The 19,278-nt window shown below is 35.2% G+C and overlaps 1 protein-coding gene across 7 annotated transcripts in view; it reads left to right on the top strand.

Annotated features, from left to right (window-relative positions):
- Positions 1–18,303, top strand: part of CCDC18 (coiled-coil domain containing 18) — a 107,672-nt gene extending 89,369 nt beyond the window's left edge. For 6 of the 7 annotated variants that reach the window (XM_060623486.2, XM_060623488.2, XM_060623489.2 and 3 more), the window contains 2 exons: positions 7,914–8,378; positions 18,140–18,303. In XM_060623486.2, the coding sequence (XP_060479469.2) occupies positions 7,914–8,378; positions 18,140–18,154 (480 nt within the window). In that variant the 3' untranslated portion in view covers positions 18,155–18,303. The remainder of the gene's footprint in view (positions 1–7,913; positions 8,379–18,139) is intronic. The other variant, XM_060623491.2, reaches the window with a different exon arrangement.
- Positions 18,304–19,278: the final 975 nt, after the last annotated feature.

Raw genomic sequence — 19,278 nt, 5'->3', positions numbered from 1 at the left:
GCTGTGCAGAAGCTTTTTAGTTGCTTATATTTGATTTCAGTGCCCTTGCTTTTATGTCATATCTAAAAATTCATTGCCAACTTGATGTCAGGTGCCTTAGCCCTCTGTTTTCTTCTGGAAGATTTATGGTTTCAGATCATAAATTTAAGTCTTTCATCCATGTAGAGTTGATTTTTGTGTATGGTATAAGATAGTGATACAGTTTCATCGTTTTCTATCTGTCCAGTTTTCCCAGCACCATTTATACAGATACTATCCTTTCCCCATTATATATTCTTGGCTTCTTTGTCACAAATTAATTTGCTATATATGCATGTACTTATTCCTGGACTATCTGGTCTGTTCCTTGATCTATGTGTCCATTTCTGTACCAGTACCACATTGTTTTTATTACTGTAGTTTGTAATGAGATAATGTGATGCTTCCAGCTTCCTTCTTTTTTCTGAAGATTACTTTAGATATTTGGGGTCTTTTTCGGTTTCATACAGATTTTAGGATTGTTTGTTGATATTTCTTTGAATAATGCCTTTTTGATGGAATTTTAATGGGGATTGAATTGAATCTGTAGATTGCTTTGGGTAGTATATTTATTTTGTATCCTGCAACTTCACTGAATTCATTTATTCTAACAATTTTTTGATAGTTTTTAGTGTTTTCTGTATATATTATCATGTCATCTACAAATATAGACAGCTTTACTTCTTTCCAACTTGGGTACTTTTATGTCTTTTTCTTGACTAATTGCTCTGGGTAGGACTTCCAGTACTGTGTAGAATAAAAGTGGTGAGTGGGTATTCTTTTCTTGCTGCTGGTCTTACAGGATGTTGAATTGTGTCAGATGCTTTCTCTGCATCTACTGAGATGATTTAAAGATTTTTATCCTTCATTTTGTTAATGTGGTGTATCACACTGATTTATATTTTATTTTTTTTGTAAATAGTGAACCATTCTTGCATCTATGGAATTAATCCCATGTGATCATGGTGTATGATCCTTTTAATAATGTATTGTGGAATTTGGCTTTTCTGCTATTTTGTTGAGGAATTTTGTATCTATGTTCATCAAGCATACTGGCCACTTTTCTTGTGGCTTCCCATCAGGGTAACACTGGCTTCATAAAATGAGTTTGGAAGGGTTCCCTCTTCTGTTTTTTAGAAGAGTTTAAGAAGGGTTGGAATTAATTCTTCCTTAATGTTTGATAGAATCCGCCAGTGAAGTCATCTGGTCCTGGACTTTTGTTTCTTTGGAAGTTTTTGATTACTGATCCAATTTCCTTACTATTAATTGGTTTGTTCAGATATTCTCTTCATATTGTCTTGGTAGAATTTGTTTCTTCTAGGTTGTCCAGTTTGTTGGTATATAAGTCTTTGTATCAGTCTCTAATGATCCTTTGTGTTTCTCTGGTAGCAGTTGAAATGTCTCCTCTTTCATTTCAAATTTTATTAATTTGGGCCTTTTTTTCTTGGTAAATCTAGCTAAAGATTTGTATATATATTTTTTACCACTTTAAAAGCCCTCTCTTTTCAGTTTCATTGATCTTTTCTGTTGTCTTTTTAGTTTCTATTTCTGCTCTGATCTTTGTCATTTCCCCTTTTCTTAATTTTGGGCTTTAATTTGTTATTTTTCTAGTTCCTTAAAGTGTGAAGTTAGGTTATTTGAGATCTTGTTTCCTAATGTAGATGTTTATTACTATTAACTTACCTCTTAAAAATATTTTTTCTGTATCCCATATGGGATACCATATTTTGTATCCCATAATTTTTGGTATGTTGTATTTCCATTTTCATTTGTCTCAACATAATTTTTTCTAATTTTTCTGGCCTCTTGGCTATTCAGTAGCATATTTTTTTAATCCTGACATAATTGTAAATTGTCAATTTTCTTGTAAGACTTGTATTGTGGCCTACCACATGGTCTCCCTTGGAGAATGTTCCTTGTATGTTTGAGAAGAATGTGTATAGGCCTTGTATGGAATGTTCTACAAATGTCTGTTAAGTCCATTTGGTGTTATGTGTAGTTCAAGTCGTTTTTCCTTATTGATTTTTCTGCCTTGATCTATCTATCCATTGATGACAATGGGGTATTTAAGTCTTCTACTATTATTATATTTCTGTCTTTTTCTCCCTTCAGGTCTGTCAATATTAGCTTTATATATTTAGGTGCTTCTATGTTTTTTAGGACCATAAATATTTATGTAATATATTCTTTCAGATTGACCCTTTTATCATTACATAATGACATTCTTTGTCTCTTGTTACAGTTTTGGCTTAAATATTGTTTTTTCTGATGTGAGTAGAGCTACTCAAGGATTTTGATATCCATTTACATGGAATATATATATTTTTATATTTTTTATTTTTAATGTTTTTTTAATTTTATTTTAAATTCCAGTATAGTTAACATACAGTGTCATATTAGTTTCAGGTATACAATGTAGTGATTCAACACTTCCATTCATTACCCTGTGCTCATTACAAGTGATGAGCATATTTAATCACCATCACCTATTTTACCTATCTACCCACCCACCTCCCCTCTGGTAACCATCAGTTTGTTCTCTGTAGTTAAGAGTCTTTCTGGGTTTATCTCTGTCTCTTCTGTTTTTTTTCCTTCGCTCATTTTATTTGTTAGTTTCTTTTTTTAAAAAACGTTTACTTATTTTGAGAGAGAAAGAGCTTGCACATGCATGAGTGGGGGGCAGGTGCAAAGAGAGAGGGAGAGAGAGAATCCCAAGCAGGCTCTGCACTGTCAGCAGATGGGGACTTGATCTTACAAAGCATGAGATCATGACCGGAGTCAAAATCAAGAATCGGACACTTAACTAACTGAGCCACCCAGGCACCCCTTGTTTATTTGTTTCTTAAATTCCACATGAGTGTAATCATATGGTATTTATCTTTGTCTAACTGACTTATTTCACTTAGCATTATACTCTTTAGCTCCATTTATGTCACTGCAAATGGCAAGATCTCATTCTTATTTATGGCTGAATAGTATTCCATTGTAAATATATACCACATCTTTTTTTTTTTTTTTCAACGTTTTTTTTTTTTTTTTGGGACAGAGAGAGACAGAGCATGAACGGGGGAGGGGCAGAGAGAGGGAGACACAGAATCGGAAACAGGCTCCAGGCTCCGAGCCATCAGCCTAGAGCCTGACGCGGGGCTCGAACTCACGGACCGCGAGATCGTGACCTGGCTGAAGTCAGACGCTTAGCCGACTGCGCCACCCAGGCGCCCCTATATACCACATCTTTATCCATTAATCTGTCAATGGACATTTGGGCTGCTTCCTTATTTTGGCTATTTTAAATAATGCTCCAATAAACAGAGGGGTTCATATATCCCTTTGAATTAATGTTTTTGTATTCTTGGATAAATACCCAGTAGTGCAGTTGCTGGATCATAGTGTAGTTCTATTTTTGGCTTTTTGAGGAACCTCCATATTGTTTCCACAGTGGCTGCACTGGTTTGCATTCCTAAAAACAATGCAAGAGGGTTCCTTTTTCTCCACATCCTTGCCAACACTTGTTTACTGTGCTGTTGATTTTAGCCACTCTCATAATTGTGAGCTGATACTGCATTGTGGTTTTGATTTGCATTTCCCTGATGGTTATTTATGTTGAGCATCTTTCAGTGTGTCTGTTAGCCATCTCTATGTCCTCTTTGGAGAAATGTCTGTTAATGTCTTCCACCCATTTTTAAATTGGATTATTTGTTTTTTTGGTGTTGTATAAGTTCTTTATATATTTTGGATACTAACCCTTTGTCAGATATATCATTTGTAAGTATCTTCTCCCATTTCATAGGTTGCCCTTTAGTTTTGTTGATTGTTTCCTTAACTGTGCAGAAGCTTATTATTTTGATGAGGTTCCAATAGTTTATTTTTGCTTTTGTTTCCCTTGCCTCAGGAGACATATCTAGAAAAATAGTGCCACAACTGATGTCATAAGATTACTGCCTGTGCTCTCCTCTAGAATTTTTATGGTTTCACATTTAGGTCTTTAATCCATTTTAAGTTTATATTTGTGTATGGTATTATAAAGTAGTCCAATTTCATTCTTCTGCATGTAGCTGTCCAGTTATCCCAGCACTGTGTGTTGAAGAGACTGTCTTTTTCCCATTGCATATTCTTGCCTCTTTCATCTGAAGATTAATTGACCATATAATTGTGGGTATATTTCTGCCTGCCTTCCTGCTTTCCTTCCTTCCAGAGACAGTGTGAGCAGGGGAGAAGTAGAGAGATTGAGAGTAAGAATCCCTAAAGCAGGCTCCATGCCCAGCGTGGAGCCCGAAGCTGGGCTCAAGCCCACGAACCACGAGATCATGACCTGAGCTGAAACCAAGAATCAGATACTTAACCAACTGAGCTACCCAGGCACCTTGGATATATTTCTGGGCTCTCTGTTCTGTTCACTTGATCTATGGGTTTGGTTTGTGTGTGTGTGTGTGTGTGTGTGTGTGCCAGTACCATACTTGTTTTGAATACTACAGCTTTGTAGTATGTCTTGAAATCTGAGATTATGAGACTTCCAGTTTTATTGTTCTTTTTCCATATTTCTTTGGCTCTTCAAGGTCTTTACTGATTCCATACAAATTTTAGGATTGTTTGTTGTAGTTCAGTGAAAAATGCTGTTGATATTTTCATAGGATTGCATAAAATCTGTAGATATCTTTGGATTGTGTGGACATTTTAGCAATAGTTATTCTTTTAATCCATGAGTATGGAATATATTTCCATTTCTTTGTGTCATTTTCATTTTCTTTCATCAGTATTTATAGTTTTCAGAGTCCAGGTCTTTTACCTCCTTGGATAAGTTTATTCCTAGGCATTTCATTATTTTTCGTACAATTCTAAGTGGAACTGTTCTCTTAATTTCTCTTTCTGCTACTTTATTAGTAGTGTAGCAATGCAGTGGATTCCTGAATATTGACTTTTGTATTCTATGACCTTACTGAATTCATTTAGCAATTTTAGTAGGTTTTTCATGGTCTTTAACGTTTTCTATATATAGTATCTTGTTATGTGCAAATAGTTAAAGTTACTTCTTTCTTACTAATTTGGATGACTTTTATTCCTCATCTCATTACTATGACTATGACTTCCAATACTGTGTTGAATAAAGGTGTTGAGAGTGGACATCTTGTCTTGTTCCTGGTCTTAGGGGACACGTTGGCAGTTTTTCACCATGGAGTATGATGTTAGCTTTGAGTTTTTGATGTATCGCCCTTATTATGTTGAGCTATGTTCCCTCTAAACCTACTTTGTTAAGAGTTTCTGTCATGAATGGATGTTGTACTTTGTCAAATGCTTTTTCCTTGTCTCTTGAAATGATCATATGGTTCTTATCCTTTCTAGAGTTGATATGTATCACATTGATTTGTGAATAACAAACCACCCTTGCATCCCTGGAATAAATCCAACTTTATCGTGGTGAATGCTTTTTTTTAATGTATTGTTAGATTCAGTTTGTATTTAATATTTTGTTGAGGATTTTTGCATCTTAAGTTCATCATTGATATGGACCTCTATTTCTCTTTTGTTGTAGTGTCTTTGTCTGGTTTTGGTATCAGGGTAGTGCTGGCTTCATAGAATGAATTTGGAAGTTTTCCTTCCTTTTGTATTTTTTGGAATAGTTTGAGAAGAAGAGGTGTTAACTCTTCTTTAAATGTTTGGTGGAATTCACCTGTGAAGCCATCTTGTCCTGGACTTTTGGAGTTATTGGATTACTGGTAATCAGTCTGCTCAAATTTTCTATTTCTTATAGATTGAGTTTTGGGAGGTTATGTGTTTCTAGGAAGTTCTCCATTTCTTCTAGGTTGTCCAGTTTGTTGGCATATGATTTTTCATAATATTCTCTTATAATCCTTTGTATTTCTATGGTGTCAGCTGTTCTTTCTTCTCTTTCATTTCTGATGTTGTTTATTTGAATCCTCTCTCTCCCTCTCAATTTTTTTTTTATTGGTCTGTTGAAAGGTTTATCAATTTTGTTGATCTTTTCAAAGAACCAGCTCCTGTTTCATTGATCACTTCCAATTTTTTTTGTTTCTATTTATTTCTGTTTTAATTTTTATTATTTTCTTCCTTCTGTTGGCTTTGGGTTTTGTTCTTTTTTTTTTCTAGCTCCTTTAGATGTAAGCAGATTGTTTATTTGAGATTTTTCTTGCTTCTTGAGGTAAGCCCTTATTGCTATAACTTCATTTTGAGAACTGCTTTTGCTGTATCCCAAAGATTTTGGACCACTGTGTTTTCGTTTTCATTTTTCCCCATTTTTTTAGAATTTCTTCTGGATTTCTTGGTTCCCCCATTCATTGTTTAATAGCATGTTATTTAACCTCCATGTATTTGTGTTCTTTCCAGATTTTCTTATGGTTTGATTTCTAGTTTCATTGTGTTCAGAAAAGATCCATGGTATGACTTCAGTCATTTTCAATCTTTTGAGACTTGTTTTGTGGCCTAATGTGATCTATTCTGGAGAATGCTCCCTGTGCACCTAAAAGAATGCATCCTGGAGCACCTGGGTGGCTCAGTCAGTTAAGTGTCTATGTCGGCTCAGGTCATAATCTCATGGTTCATGGGTTCGAGCCCCACATTAAGCTCTGTAGTGACAGCTCAGAGCCTGGAGCCTGCTTTAGATTCTGTGTCTCCTCTCTGCCCCTCCCCACTCATGCTCTGTCTCTCTCTCTCAAAAATAAATAAACATTAAAAAATTAAAAAAAAATTGTGTATCCTATTTTAGAATGGGATGTTCTGAATATATCTTAGATCCACCTGGTCCACTGTATCATTCAAAACTAGCTTCCTTGTTGATTTTCTGTTTGAATGATCTATCCATTGATGTAAGTGGGTATTAAAGTCCTCTACTGGGGTTCCTGGGTGGCTCAGTTGGTTGAGTGTCTGACTTCGGCTCAGGTCATGAGCTCACCATTTGTGGGTTCGAGCCCCATTTTGGGCTCTGTGCTGCCAGCTCAGAGCCTGAATCCTGCTTTGGATTCTGTCTCCCTCTCTCCCCGCCCCCTCCCCCACTCGCACTGTTTCTCTCTCTCTTTCAAAAATAAATAAAATATTAAAAAAAAAAATTTAAGTCTTTTACTATTACTATATTACTATCAGTTACTACCTTTATGCTTATTAGTAACTACTTTATGGATTTGGGTGCTATCACATTGGGTACATAAATACTTACAGTTGTTATATCTTCTTGTTGGATTGTTTCCTTTATGATTATGTAGTGTCCTTTGTTTGTCTCTTGTTATGGTCATTGTTTTACAGTCTGTTTTATCCCATAAAAGTATTGCTCCCCTGGCTTTCTTTTCATTTACATTTGCATTATAAATGCTTTTCCCTCCCTTCACTTTCAACCTTTATGTGTTGTTTGGTCTGAAATGAGTATCTTTTAGGCAGCTTATACGGATAGGTCTTGCTTTTTTATCCATTCTGTGTCAGTCTTCACTCTGGCTTTTGATTGGAGCATTTATTCCATTTACATTCAAAGTAATTATTGATAAGTATGTACTTAGCACCATTTTGTTATTGTAGTTCTTTTCTGTCCCTCTCTTCTCACAGTTTGCTGCTTTCTTTAGTGATACAATTGGATTCCTTTTCCTTTATATTTTCCCTGTTACTGTGTGTCTGTTCCCTATACTGTTACTATAACATTTGTATAAGGAAAATCTAGTTTTCATGGAGTTTCTTAGTGTAGTTTTAACATATTTCAAGTGAGCATAGGTAATTTTCCCAAAATGAAGGGTTTAAACAGAGTTTGGAAAACTCTCATGGTTTGTTATGAAAGGAATTTGTGTTCTGGGCAGAAGGTTGACTTAAAAAATCATAGATTCTTAGAGATCATTTAAGTAATTTATTCATTTAACAAAAATGTATTGAACACCTACTGTGTACGTATTTTTCTACAGGAATCAGAATTAACCAGATTACAAGCCAAAATTTCTGGACGTGAAAGGGCAGAAGACATCAAGTTACTACCAGCCCTGCTTACATCTGCAACAGAAATTATGCCTGCCATTCAAGATCCAAAATTTGCTAAACATTCTCATGCAGCTTTTTTCAAGTGTAGAAAACTACGTCGCTCAATTAGTGCCAGTGACCTTAGTGTCAAAACTGGTAGTAATGAAGATCTTTCTGAAGAATTACTACAAGACTTAAAAAAAATGCAATTAGAACAGTCAACATTAGAAGAAAGCCAGAAGGATCTGACTTATACCCAGCCAGACTCATTTAAACCTCTCACATATGACATAGAAGATGATAGTTCTGAAAGTAATGACTTCAGTACTCTTAGTGGAATGCTAAGATATATAAACAAAGAAGTGAGACTATTAAAAAAGTCTTCTATGCAAACAGGTGCTGGTATACCTCAGGTATGTATGTCTTTCATTAGAAGTTATAATAATTTGTCTCCAATGAATATCATTTTATTGTTTGTAAAAAAAAATCCATGTATTTAAATGAAGCATGCCATTAAGTGATACGTAAATACTGAAAGTTCAAAAAATTCCATTGTAAGTAGGGTTGAAAATTTAGCATTGAAAATTAATTTTGATTAAAATAGCCTATACATATGATTAAATATAATCTTTATATTTCATTAAAGTACTAAGTCTATTTCATATTAGGAAAGTATTTTGAACTCTAGAATAAACTTGACCCTTGAACAGTGCAGGGGTTGGGGCACTGACACCCCAGTGCAGCTAAAAATTCATATATAACTTTTGACTCCCCCCAAACTTAACTGGTAATAGCTGGTTTACTGGAAGCCTTACTCATAACCTAAACAGTTTAACACATATTTTGTATGTTATATGTATACAATAAAGCTAGAGAAAATGTTAAGAAAATCATAAGGGAAAATACATTTATAGTACTGTATTGTATTTACTGATAATGTAAGTTATATCATGTTTTACAAGATGAATTATCTGTCAGTACCCACATCAATATTGTCTTATACAAAACACTGTTGGTGTTATATATGTATAACTAACACTAAATATAAAAAATGAAAAGATAATATGAAAAAAATTCATCTTTATTTATAGGTTAATAATTCATACATTGATAAGGAAGCAGAAGCAATATGAATGCTTTATGGTAGCCTAGCCTCCACACTAATGAATCATTATAAAATTTCATTCTAGCCATATTCATTATATACTGTTGGAAACAGTGTTCTATTTTTTTTAAAAACTACTTACCTGTGATGATGGGCTGCTCTGCACCTTCTTCATTTACTAGAGAGAGGGACACACCCTATGGGAATGTTATTTGAAAGCAAAGTTATAAAACAGAAAACTAACACATTATTAAGTTTATATTAAATACTACTTACCTTATACCTATGTAAGGATAGTTTGCCTACTTCCATATACATCTTGCACATGATGTTCTACATGGTCAGTACTTAGATGATGGTGATGATGACACAGAAACATCTCTCACAGTTCTTGTCATACATTATTATTTAACATGAAAATACACATACACAACAGTTCGATTTATTAACTATGCAGCCATTATTATTATTGCTGTCTGAAGGACGGCAGAGGCAGAGGGGTGGAGGAGGTGGAAGGGGAGGCAGGAGAGGCAGGCACATTTCGTGTAACTTCATGAAAATACATCAGCATTTCTGGGTGATTTTTTTTTTTTTTTTTTTTGCTTTTGCATTTCTTTCAAAATATTTTAGACAATACCAATTGTTCTTCAACCATTTGCTTTAATTTCAGTGTCCATACCCTAGAAGGTCTAGGTCATAAAACTAAATGTCTTTGGAGGCATTTTTGTCTGTATTAAAAACCCATTCAGGCAGATACCCTTTCTCCTCAGTGATTTTCGTAATGGTGTCTGGGAACTGTCTGCTGTTTCTTGGTCAGCAGAAGCTGCTTCTCTGTTAGCTCAACATTTTTTTTTTTAAACAATGTACTCTTTAATAGTTGATGTTACAGGTTTACCATAGAGTTTAAATTAGGATTTTCTTGAATTGCAAATTAAAAAAAATTTTTTAATATAATTTGTCAAGTTGGTTTCCATACAACACCCAGTGCTCATCCCAACAAGTGCCCTCCTCAATGCCCATCACCCACTTTCCCCTCTCCCCCAACCCCCCATCAACCCTCAGTTTGTTCTCAGTATCCAAGAATCTCTTATGGTTTGCCTGCCTCCCTCCCTTTCTGTAACTTTTTCTTCCCCCCCTTCCCCTCTGCCATGGTCTTCTGTTGTTTCCCAAGATCCACATATGAGTGAAAACATATGGTATCTTTCTCTGCCTGACTTATTTCACTTAGCATAATACCCTCCAGTTCCATCCACATTGCTGCAAATGGCCAGATTTCATTCTTTCTCATTTCTAAGCAGTAGTCCATTGTATATATAAAACACATCTTCTTTATCCATTCGTCAGTTGATGGACATTTGGGCTCTTTCCATAATTTGGCTATTGTTGAAAGCACTGCTATAAACATTGGGGTACAAGTGCCCCTATGCATCAGCACTCCTGTATCCCTTGGGCAAATTCCTAGCAGTCCTATTACTGGGTCATAGGGTAGTTCTATTTTTAATTTTTGGGGGAACCTCCACAGTTTTCCAGAGCTGCTGCACCAGTTGGCATTCCCACCAACAGTGCAAGAGGGTTCCCTTTTCTCCACATCCTCTCCAGCATCTATAGTCTCCTGAGTTGTTCATTTTAGCCACTCTGACCAGCATGAGGTGGTATCTCAGTGTGGTTTTGATTTGTATTTCCCTGATGAGGAGTGACATTGAGCATCTTTTCATGCGTCTTTGGGCCATCTAGATGTCTTCTTTAGAAAAGTGTCTATTCGTGTCTTCTGCCCATTTCTTCACTGGATTATTTGGGTTTTTTTGGGTGTGGAGTTTGGTGAGTTCTTTATAGGTTTTGGATACTAGGCCTTTATCCGATACGTCATTTGCAAATATCTTTTCCCATTCCATCGGTTGCCTTTTAGTTTTGTTGATTGTTTCCTTTGCAGCGCAGATGCTTTTTATCTTGGTGAGGTTTCAATAGTTCTTTTTTGCTTTTAATTCTCTTGCCTTTGGAGATGTGTCAAGTAAGAAATTGCTGTGGCTGTACCTCAACATTTTTTCAGCAAAACCTATTTCTAAAATTAACAAACCATCCTTTGCTGACATTAAATTCTCCAGCTTTAGATCCTTATCTTTCCTTTGTCCTATGTTGTCATATAATGACTTTGCTTTTTCTCAAATCATAGTAGAGTCTATAGGCATGTCTTTCTTAGAGCAATCTTACACTCAAATAAAAGTTGCATTTTCAAAAACACAAGATAAAAAGTACAAGGTTTTCATACCTGCTAGCGTAACTGCAGCTATGGTTTCACAAATTTCCTTTTCTTTTTTCACAATGGTCCTTACACTGGATTCATTTATCTTGAAATGGCAGGCAGCCACAGCTGCAGACTTTAGTCTCCAGTGCATACCAAGCAGTTCAATTTTATCTTGTAATGTCATGACTTTTCTCTGCTTCTTGGGAGCTCTTCCAACATCACTAGCTGCACCTCATATGGGTTCCGTGATGTTATTCAAAGTGTATGGTATTGCACTAAACACCATGAAAAATATGTGAGAACTGCAAGAGGTCACTTTTTTATTGTGATACACAATTTAGTGGAGAGATGAACTGCTCACATGGAGATGATAAACGTCACACAGTGTTTTAAGCAATACAACACTTGAACTCACCACAATAGCCACAGGTGGTGGCTACGAAATTATTACAGTACTACATTTAATTTTATACAGTTATTTAATACCACATCTTTACATTTGTTTACATTTCAACGGCAGCTGGCACCATATACAATCTGTGTGTGCATACGTTTTGATAAACCTTAACTTTTTATAATAGATTTGTGTGTATGTTATGGTAGTAAATGAAAAATAGACTAGTGTCTTCATATGTTTTATGCATTTATGACATACCTTTCTCTTAATTTTTTGATATTTCTAGGCTGTGAGGCTCTTCCATAAGTTTTTTTCAAATTGTTGCATGTCTCCAAAAAATTTTTCAATATATTTATTGAAAAAAATTAGCCATATAAGTGGACCTATGCATTTCAAACCTGTGTTATTCAAAGGTCAGCCCATGTTATTCAAGGGTCAGCAATACTAGAAAATGTTTTTGGAGTTCCAAAATTAGTTGTGTTTCTAGACTTCTGGAAACATTCTAGTAAAAATTATTAAGGGGACCTTTGTTTTAGTCATAGACTTCCACAGTGGCAGAGTATCTCATTTACATAATTTATCTACTTCCATTATTCTGTGTATATCATACTGAATAGGTAATTATATCCCTACTACACAGACCCTGCAGACACTCAAAATTTTTATAAGCATTTGATCTATAACTTGCATATAGAAATAAAGAATCTCTTCCAGAGAAATCCAGCTTTTTTCAAATGCCCATTGGCTTCACTTTCAAAATAGAATTGGTGGCCTAAAAATTTTTTTAAGCATTTTTAGAATGGATCTAAGACAAAAACTATTAGAGCTTCTTTTCATTTCTCTACTTTGAAAGGAGCTTAATTTACTACTTATAAGCAGAAAGCGATATAAATAATATTCTTATTGGTAAAATAAAATTTTCACATGAAACCTCAAGTATATAGCAAGTCAGATGGTATAGTAAACAAGGCAATTGTGTATAATGCCTGATGAAATTAGTTTTCGTCTAGCCTTTTAAAACTACATTTGTGTTTACTTTATATCCTTTATTCAGCCATTTGATTATTTATTGAGCATCTATTATATACCAGGCACTGGAATTATAGAAATAAGCAAAACTGTCCAAGACCCTGTCCAAACAGAGTTTACATTTTTGTGGGGAAACTTTCAGTAAACAAGTAAATAGATACATGCTCTAATGCTAGGTGGAAATAAGAGCATACAATGTGATGGGAGTACTGTTTTAGATAAGGTGGTCAGGGAAGGCCTCTCAAGAAGGTGACATTTGGGGGCGCCTGGGTGGCTCAGTTGATTAAGCATCCACCTCTTAATTTCGGCTCAGGTCATGATCTCACAGTTCGTGAATTTGAGCCCCACTACGGCTTCTGTGTTGATGGCGTGGAGCCTACCTGGGATTCTCTCCCTCTCCTCTGTCCCTTCCCCGCTTGCGTGCTCACTCGCTCTCTCAAAATAAATAAGCTTTTTTTTTTTTTTTAAGTGACATTTAATCAGAGTCCTATAATAAGTAGGAAGTAAGAAATCCCAATATCTGGAGGAAGGGCAGTGGAGGAAAGGGAACAGCAGGTACTAAAGTCCTGAGGTGGTAGCGTGTCTGGCATGTACAAAAACCAGCTAGGAGGGATATTGCTGGTTTGGTGTAAACAAAAGGGAAAGTAGTAGGAGATAGATGATGTTAGTTAGGGGTTGGGTTGTAAGGTGGGGGGTGAGGGTGCTCTAATAGTCTTGTAGCTCCTGCAAGAACTTTGGATTTTATTTGAAGTGTGATGGGAAACCATTGGAGGGTTCTGCATAGGGAAATGGCAGTTATTTGATTTATGTTTTTAAAGGGTCACTCTGGCTGTTTTATGAAGAATGGATGATAAAGGAACAAGAGCAGAGACTATCTAGGCGGATAGTCTTGTATCTGTAGGTGGATCTTGTATAGGTGGATCTTGTAATAATCCAGGCAAGAGACAATTTGGGGTAGGCAGGAGGATAGATGTGGAAGTGTTGCGAATGGTTCCATATCTGGATATATTCTGAAGGTAGAGCCAACAGGATTTAATGTAGGTTTTGAGTGAAATAAGAGTCCAGAAGACTGCAAAGATTTTGGCCAGAGTAAGTGAGCTTTCACTGAGTTGGCGAATACTAGTTGATGAGCAGATTTGGAAACCTCTTAGATCAAAAGTTTGACTTTAGATATATTAAATTTGAGGTTTCTATTAGATGTCGAACTGAAGGTGACAAATGAATGATTGGGCTAATGAGACTAAAGTTAAATTTTTAGCTCAGCATGTAGATGGTTGTTAAAGCCATAATGCTTGTTAAGTCAAGGGAATGAGTGGGAGTAGAAAAAAGAAGCCCCGAAATTAAGCCTAATTTAGTAAAGCTAAGTTACTTTTAGCATTCAAGAAGTTGAGTATCCAATAAAGCTGAGATTTAAACAGTGAGACAGGAGAAAAAATAAGGAAAACATAACATCACATGTTTCAGAAAAGAGACTGATATCAAACATTGCTAAATAAAGTGAGGAATAATAGTTGATATATTTGGTAAAATGCAGGCTGTTGATGACATTTATGAGAACAGCTTCATGGTAATAGTGGGGATAAAGCCTGATTAGAGTGTGATCAGCGGAGAATAGGAGAAGAAATGCAAACACCAAAAACAGGCAACTCTTTTGATGTAGAGAAATGAGGGAAATAGTCAAGAAAGAGTTTTTTGTTTTGTTTGCTTTTAGAATATGAGATAAACAGCATTTGACTGGTGGGAATGATCTGGTAGACAGGGAAGCTGATAATTCAAGACACAGAGTGGAAGGAGTAAAATTTTTAAGGTAGGCTGAAGGAGATAGACTCCAGCAGAGAAGAATTGGCCTTGGATAAGAGTTCATCCACTGTAGTGGGAAAGAAAGCAAAATATATGCGTACAGAAACACATGGAAAGATTTGGTGAGAAGGGAGCAATTTCTTTATTGATTGATTGCCTGTATTTTCTTAGTGAAGGTTTTCTTAGTGAGGTTATGAGTTATGGCAGGGTAAGGTATTGGAGGTTTAAGAACAGGAAAGGTATATGAAATAATTATCTTGGAGAATGGGAAAATATAAATGGACTAGGGAAGTCTAGCAGGATTACCAGGCAGATGGTTTTGTTGGTTGAAATGGCCCTGCAAGTAAGTATATCTGGCATCTTTTGTCCTTATTACATGCCAGCAAGACGATGTCCCTTTCTTCCCATCATAGTGACAACCAAAAAGAACTGTCATGAGTTTTCATAATGTTCCCTAGTGGGAAACACTGCTTCCTTTTTTAAGAACTCTGCTCCACTCCAGTGGCCCTTCGAGTCCTAGATGTGCAACAGTCTATTTCTGGTCAAATAGACCTTGATTTATTTAGAATAAACTTGATTAGTACAGTGACAAATTGTAATCATAGTAATACACAAGCATTAGTACTATATGCAGGTACTATTTGCTTTACATAAATTGGCTCATTTAATCTTTATTGATTGGTACTATTATTACCCAAATAGTACCAAACACTTCTTCTATTGTAGGGGGTACTATTATTTTTTTAATTTTTTAAAAAAATTTATTTATTTTTGAGAGAGAGAGTGGGGGAACGGGCAGAGAGGGAGAGAGAAAATCCCAAGCAGGCTCCACACTGTCAGTGTGGAACCCAATGCTGGACATGGGGCTCAAACTCCAGAACTGTGAGATCATCAGCTGAGCCAAAATCAAGAATCTGACTCTTAATCAGTTGAGCCACCCAATTGGTGGCTAGGTGCTAGGGGGTACTATTATTATCCCCATTATATAGATGAGGCTTTGTTCTTAACCACTGTTGATATACTAATTTCATAGTTGTGTTTCTATTGTCTTCAGTACTGTTTAATTACATAGTTTGGTCTTGCAACTGCTTAGTAAATTAGAGATTAAGAGGTTAGGACTTAAAAGTTACTACACAACTGATTGATAGAATATCTTAGTCTACAGGTCATTGGAATAAATAGATGCCTTTGAATAATTCATTTTGCCTATTCTGTTTTAATGGAAGCTCAGAGCCAAATTAAAACATGCAAAATACTAATAAAATAAAATATGCAAAATACTATAGCCAGTTTTTTAAGAAAATCCAGACAAAGTTAAATTCTGTTCACATTATAGCTTTGTTCATTGCTAGTGATGCTCTACTGAGTTTTAAATGCATTAACCATAGTCGGTAGCCTTAACATAATCTCACCTGGGCCTCATAGCTCATGAGACTCAATTGCATTACCTGTGTTGGTTTAATTTTGTCTTGAAAAGAAGGGGCTGGTTCTTTGGGTTGCTCAGAACTCTATTCTGTACTTCTGTGGGACCCATGCTGGGACAAATGCTTGACAAATGCTCATCTGTGGGTTTTACTCAGTTCTTAGATGGCCATCACTTGTCGTTATACCTTAAACTTAAGGGAAAGATACCTGAAGACATCTTCCCAATACTTTCTCTGTAGGGACTCCTTTTTTTTTTTTCTTTTAATGGAAGGTGAGAAAATTCAGAGCAAGGACTGCTACTATTGAAAGAAACTTTGACTTACTATGGTTTTATTGTCTAACTTCATGATCATTTACATGTACATTGCATTAATAAGTGTAAAATTTGTAAAACTTGACATATTTTAAATTGGGTTGTAGAACCTTGATCTACAGGCTATTTCTTGTCCTTAGCTCACCTCACCCACACTAAAGTAGAACACTGCATTTGTCTCTGGTATAAAAGCAGAAATTTTAACCTTTTTTTAAGCCAACGAAACTGTTAAACAGAATGTTATAAAGAAACCCAAATATGTCAATCAGATACAAAGCTAATTTATCTGATTAAAAGTGGATTGTGGCTGACCTTTGCCCAGTTACTTGCTCACCCTCTTACATGTCTGCTTATGCAAAGAGTTCAGAGCAGGCCTGGATTAATCTTTAAGGAACATAAGCCTGAGATTAGGGCACCAAGGGAAAGGGAGTACCACAGTGTTTTGCCCTAGCTATCATGCACTTAACTCTTTCACTGCCACACTTGAGTGTAGTAGATTGTTTTGTAATTGTCTTTATCTGCCATGTTGCAGTTTAATGTGTGTGCACTGTTAAACTATCTTTTTCTTTGGTATAGTGAGTGCCTTAGGTTTAAATTTGGTTTGAAGGTGTCATCAAGAAATTACATTTGTTTCTGACTTATGGTGTGAGTTTCGCTTTTGTAGAGAGTAACACCAGCTGGCATTTAAGTCATGCTCTGATTTGTGTGAAGAATCCTTAAGCTCTTTATTCTAAGCAATAAAAAGGTGAGAGGGGGCATCATTGTTGGGTTGTGTTGAGGGCATCAGTTGGCCTTAATCCAGCTGTGCTCCAGAGAGTGCAGTTTTAAAGTCCATTGATACAGCAGAAAAAAACTAGAAATGACTATGTGAGAAGTACTTAATAAGTGTTAGTTATCTCTTTTACTTATGTTATAGCCCAAATACTGATTTTCCTAACAGTTAACTATGTTGGCAGTTCATTCACCATAAAGCCTCTAGCACAGCAGTTTTCTGGTGACAAAACCTTCATAAGTCACACAAAAAATTACACATACACAAAATTTTGAACATATTATCAAGGAGTTCACAGATACCAAGTTAAAAACTCCTGTTTTAGATCTGAACAGTGGAATACTGTGCTGTGAATACTGATTAATTAGGTAATTCACAGCTTATTATGAAGTTGTAAGAAGTATTGTTTATAATCATCTTATTTCCAAAAAGGAAAAGTCATTTGCAAATATGGTCCATATGCCATGCAATAAGATGAAAAACAAAAATTGAGAAAGTCAGCTATCGGGAAAACAGGGATGGATAAAAGCAAGGTGAAGCAAGATTACAGGCAATACCAGAGACGTAATAACATTTTCAAATCCCTGGCCTAAGTAAAGACCAAGGTGTGACAAGAGTATTTGACTTGTATTTTTAGAATCTTCTGGGCCTTTTCCCAGTATTTTTCTACTTCTGTATGTTGTGCTCTTTTTTGATGCAAATATTTCTCTTGTCATTTTCCTTTTTTGCTTTTTTTTCTCTTCCCTCTTTTTCACTGACTTTTTTCATGCAGCCCTTCCTCTATCTTCCTTACTGTGCCCTCAAACCATAATGTGACACCAGTGTCTAAATATTTTATTTTTATTGTGTCCTCTGTTTTGTTTTTTAAATCAATTTAAACTTTGCACTCCCTCCCAATGCCCCCCCAACCAGAATTATTTGCTTTTTACATTTCATGTGGTCCATTTTTTACTTTTTCTGATTCATGTTTAATTGAGTAAGCATTTCCCACTCTTGCTTTAAATTATGTTCCTGATTATTATAGTGGACATTAATACTAAATTAATATAAGAATATTTCAAAAACTAATCTTTTTTTTTTTAATATTCCAGGGAGAAAAGTTGTAATTAAAAGAAGATGTTGATATGATGAAAAATGAGATTTTTGGTACTGTATTTATTACATGTAGCTCATACTTCATAGAAGCTGTTATTTTATTGCTTTTGAATAAATTTATATTTCAGTATATTTAAAGAAAGTTCTTCGAAAGCTTTTTCTTTTTGCGGAAGTTAATTCATTACTCATTTTTGGTTTAAACTTGCTACTTTCCTTGTCTTTGTTTTTTATGTAAAAATCACTGCTAAAATGCTTAATAAGGACATTAAGTCATTTATATTTTCAATTTAGATTACCATATTATTTGCTTATTGTTCTAGTAATACTTTATTTTTGTTTTATTTATTTATTTGTTTATTTAATAGGCTCCACATCCAGGGTGGAGCCCAGTGTGGGGCTTGAACTAATGACCCTGAGATCAAGACCTGAGATCAATGACCCTGAGATCAAGAGTTGGACACTTAATCAACTTTATTTTCCAAATAAGTAATATGAATTAAAAAGTCCTTCTGCCACAGGTTCATAATTGTACTAATAAGACTGGCTTTTGTTGAGTATTTGCCATTTATTAGTCACTATTCTAGGCACTTTCTATTTGTCAACTCGTTAAATTCACATAATCTTATTTTATGAGGTATATACTATTATTATTCCTGTTTTACAAGTGGAATTATTTAACATAATGACACAAGAATGTGTTCCAAATAAACTGATTTTCTAAGTCTCGTGAGATGGAGTTGGGGTTAGTGACCCTATTTATACACGGCCAGCTTTATGGTAGAATAAAAATAATGGAGCAAAATTAAGATGACATATTTAAACCCTCAAATTTAAAAACCTCTCAAGATTAGACCAAATATTTTTATCCTTAGAATGTTAGAAAAAATTAACCCATATTCTTTTCTAAGGACACATTCTAACAGGTAAACATTAAAGCCATTAACGTTGACAGTACCACTTGAATAACACTAATTGAGAATTTGTAATTGTCAGGAATCGAATAAAGTTTATCTTGTTACTTCTACCTACTAGTGATTTGACTCTAAGAGTTAAATTACTAATTCAGTCTTTTTAGCCAGCACCCTTATTTCCCTTTCCCCCAAGTTTCTACCATGTGCCTTATGAACTCTTGTTC

This window comes from Panthera onca, chromosome C1 (assembly GCF_046562875.1).
Source record: "Panthera onca isolate mPanOnc1 chromosome C1, mPanOnc1 haplotype 2, whole genome shotgun sequence".
Lineage (NCBI taxonomy): Eukaryota > Metazoa > Chordata > Mammalia > Carnivora > Felidae > Panthera > Panthera onca.
This window is presented reverse-complemented; position numbering and strand designations above follow the sequence as displayed.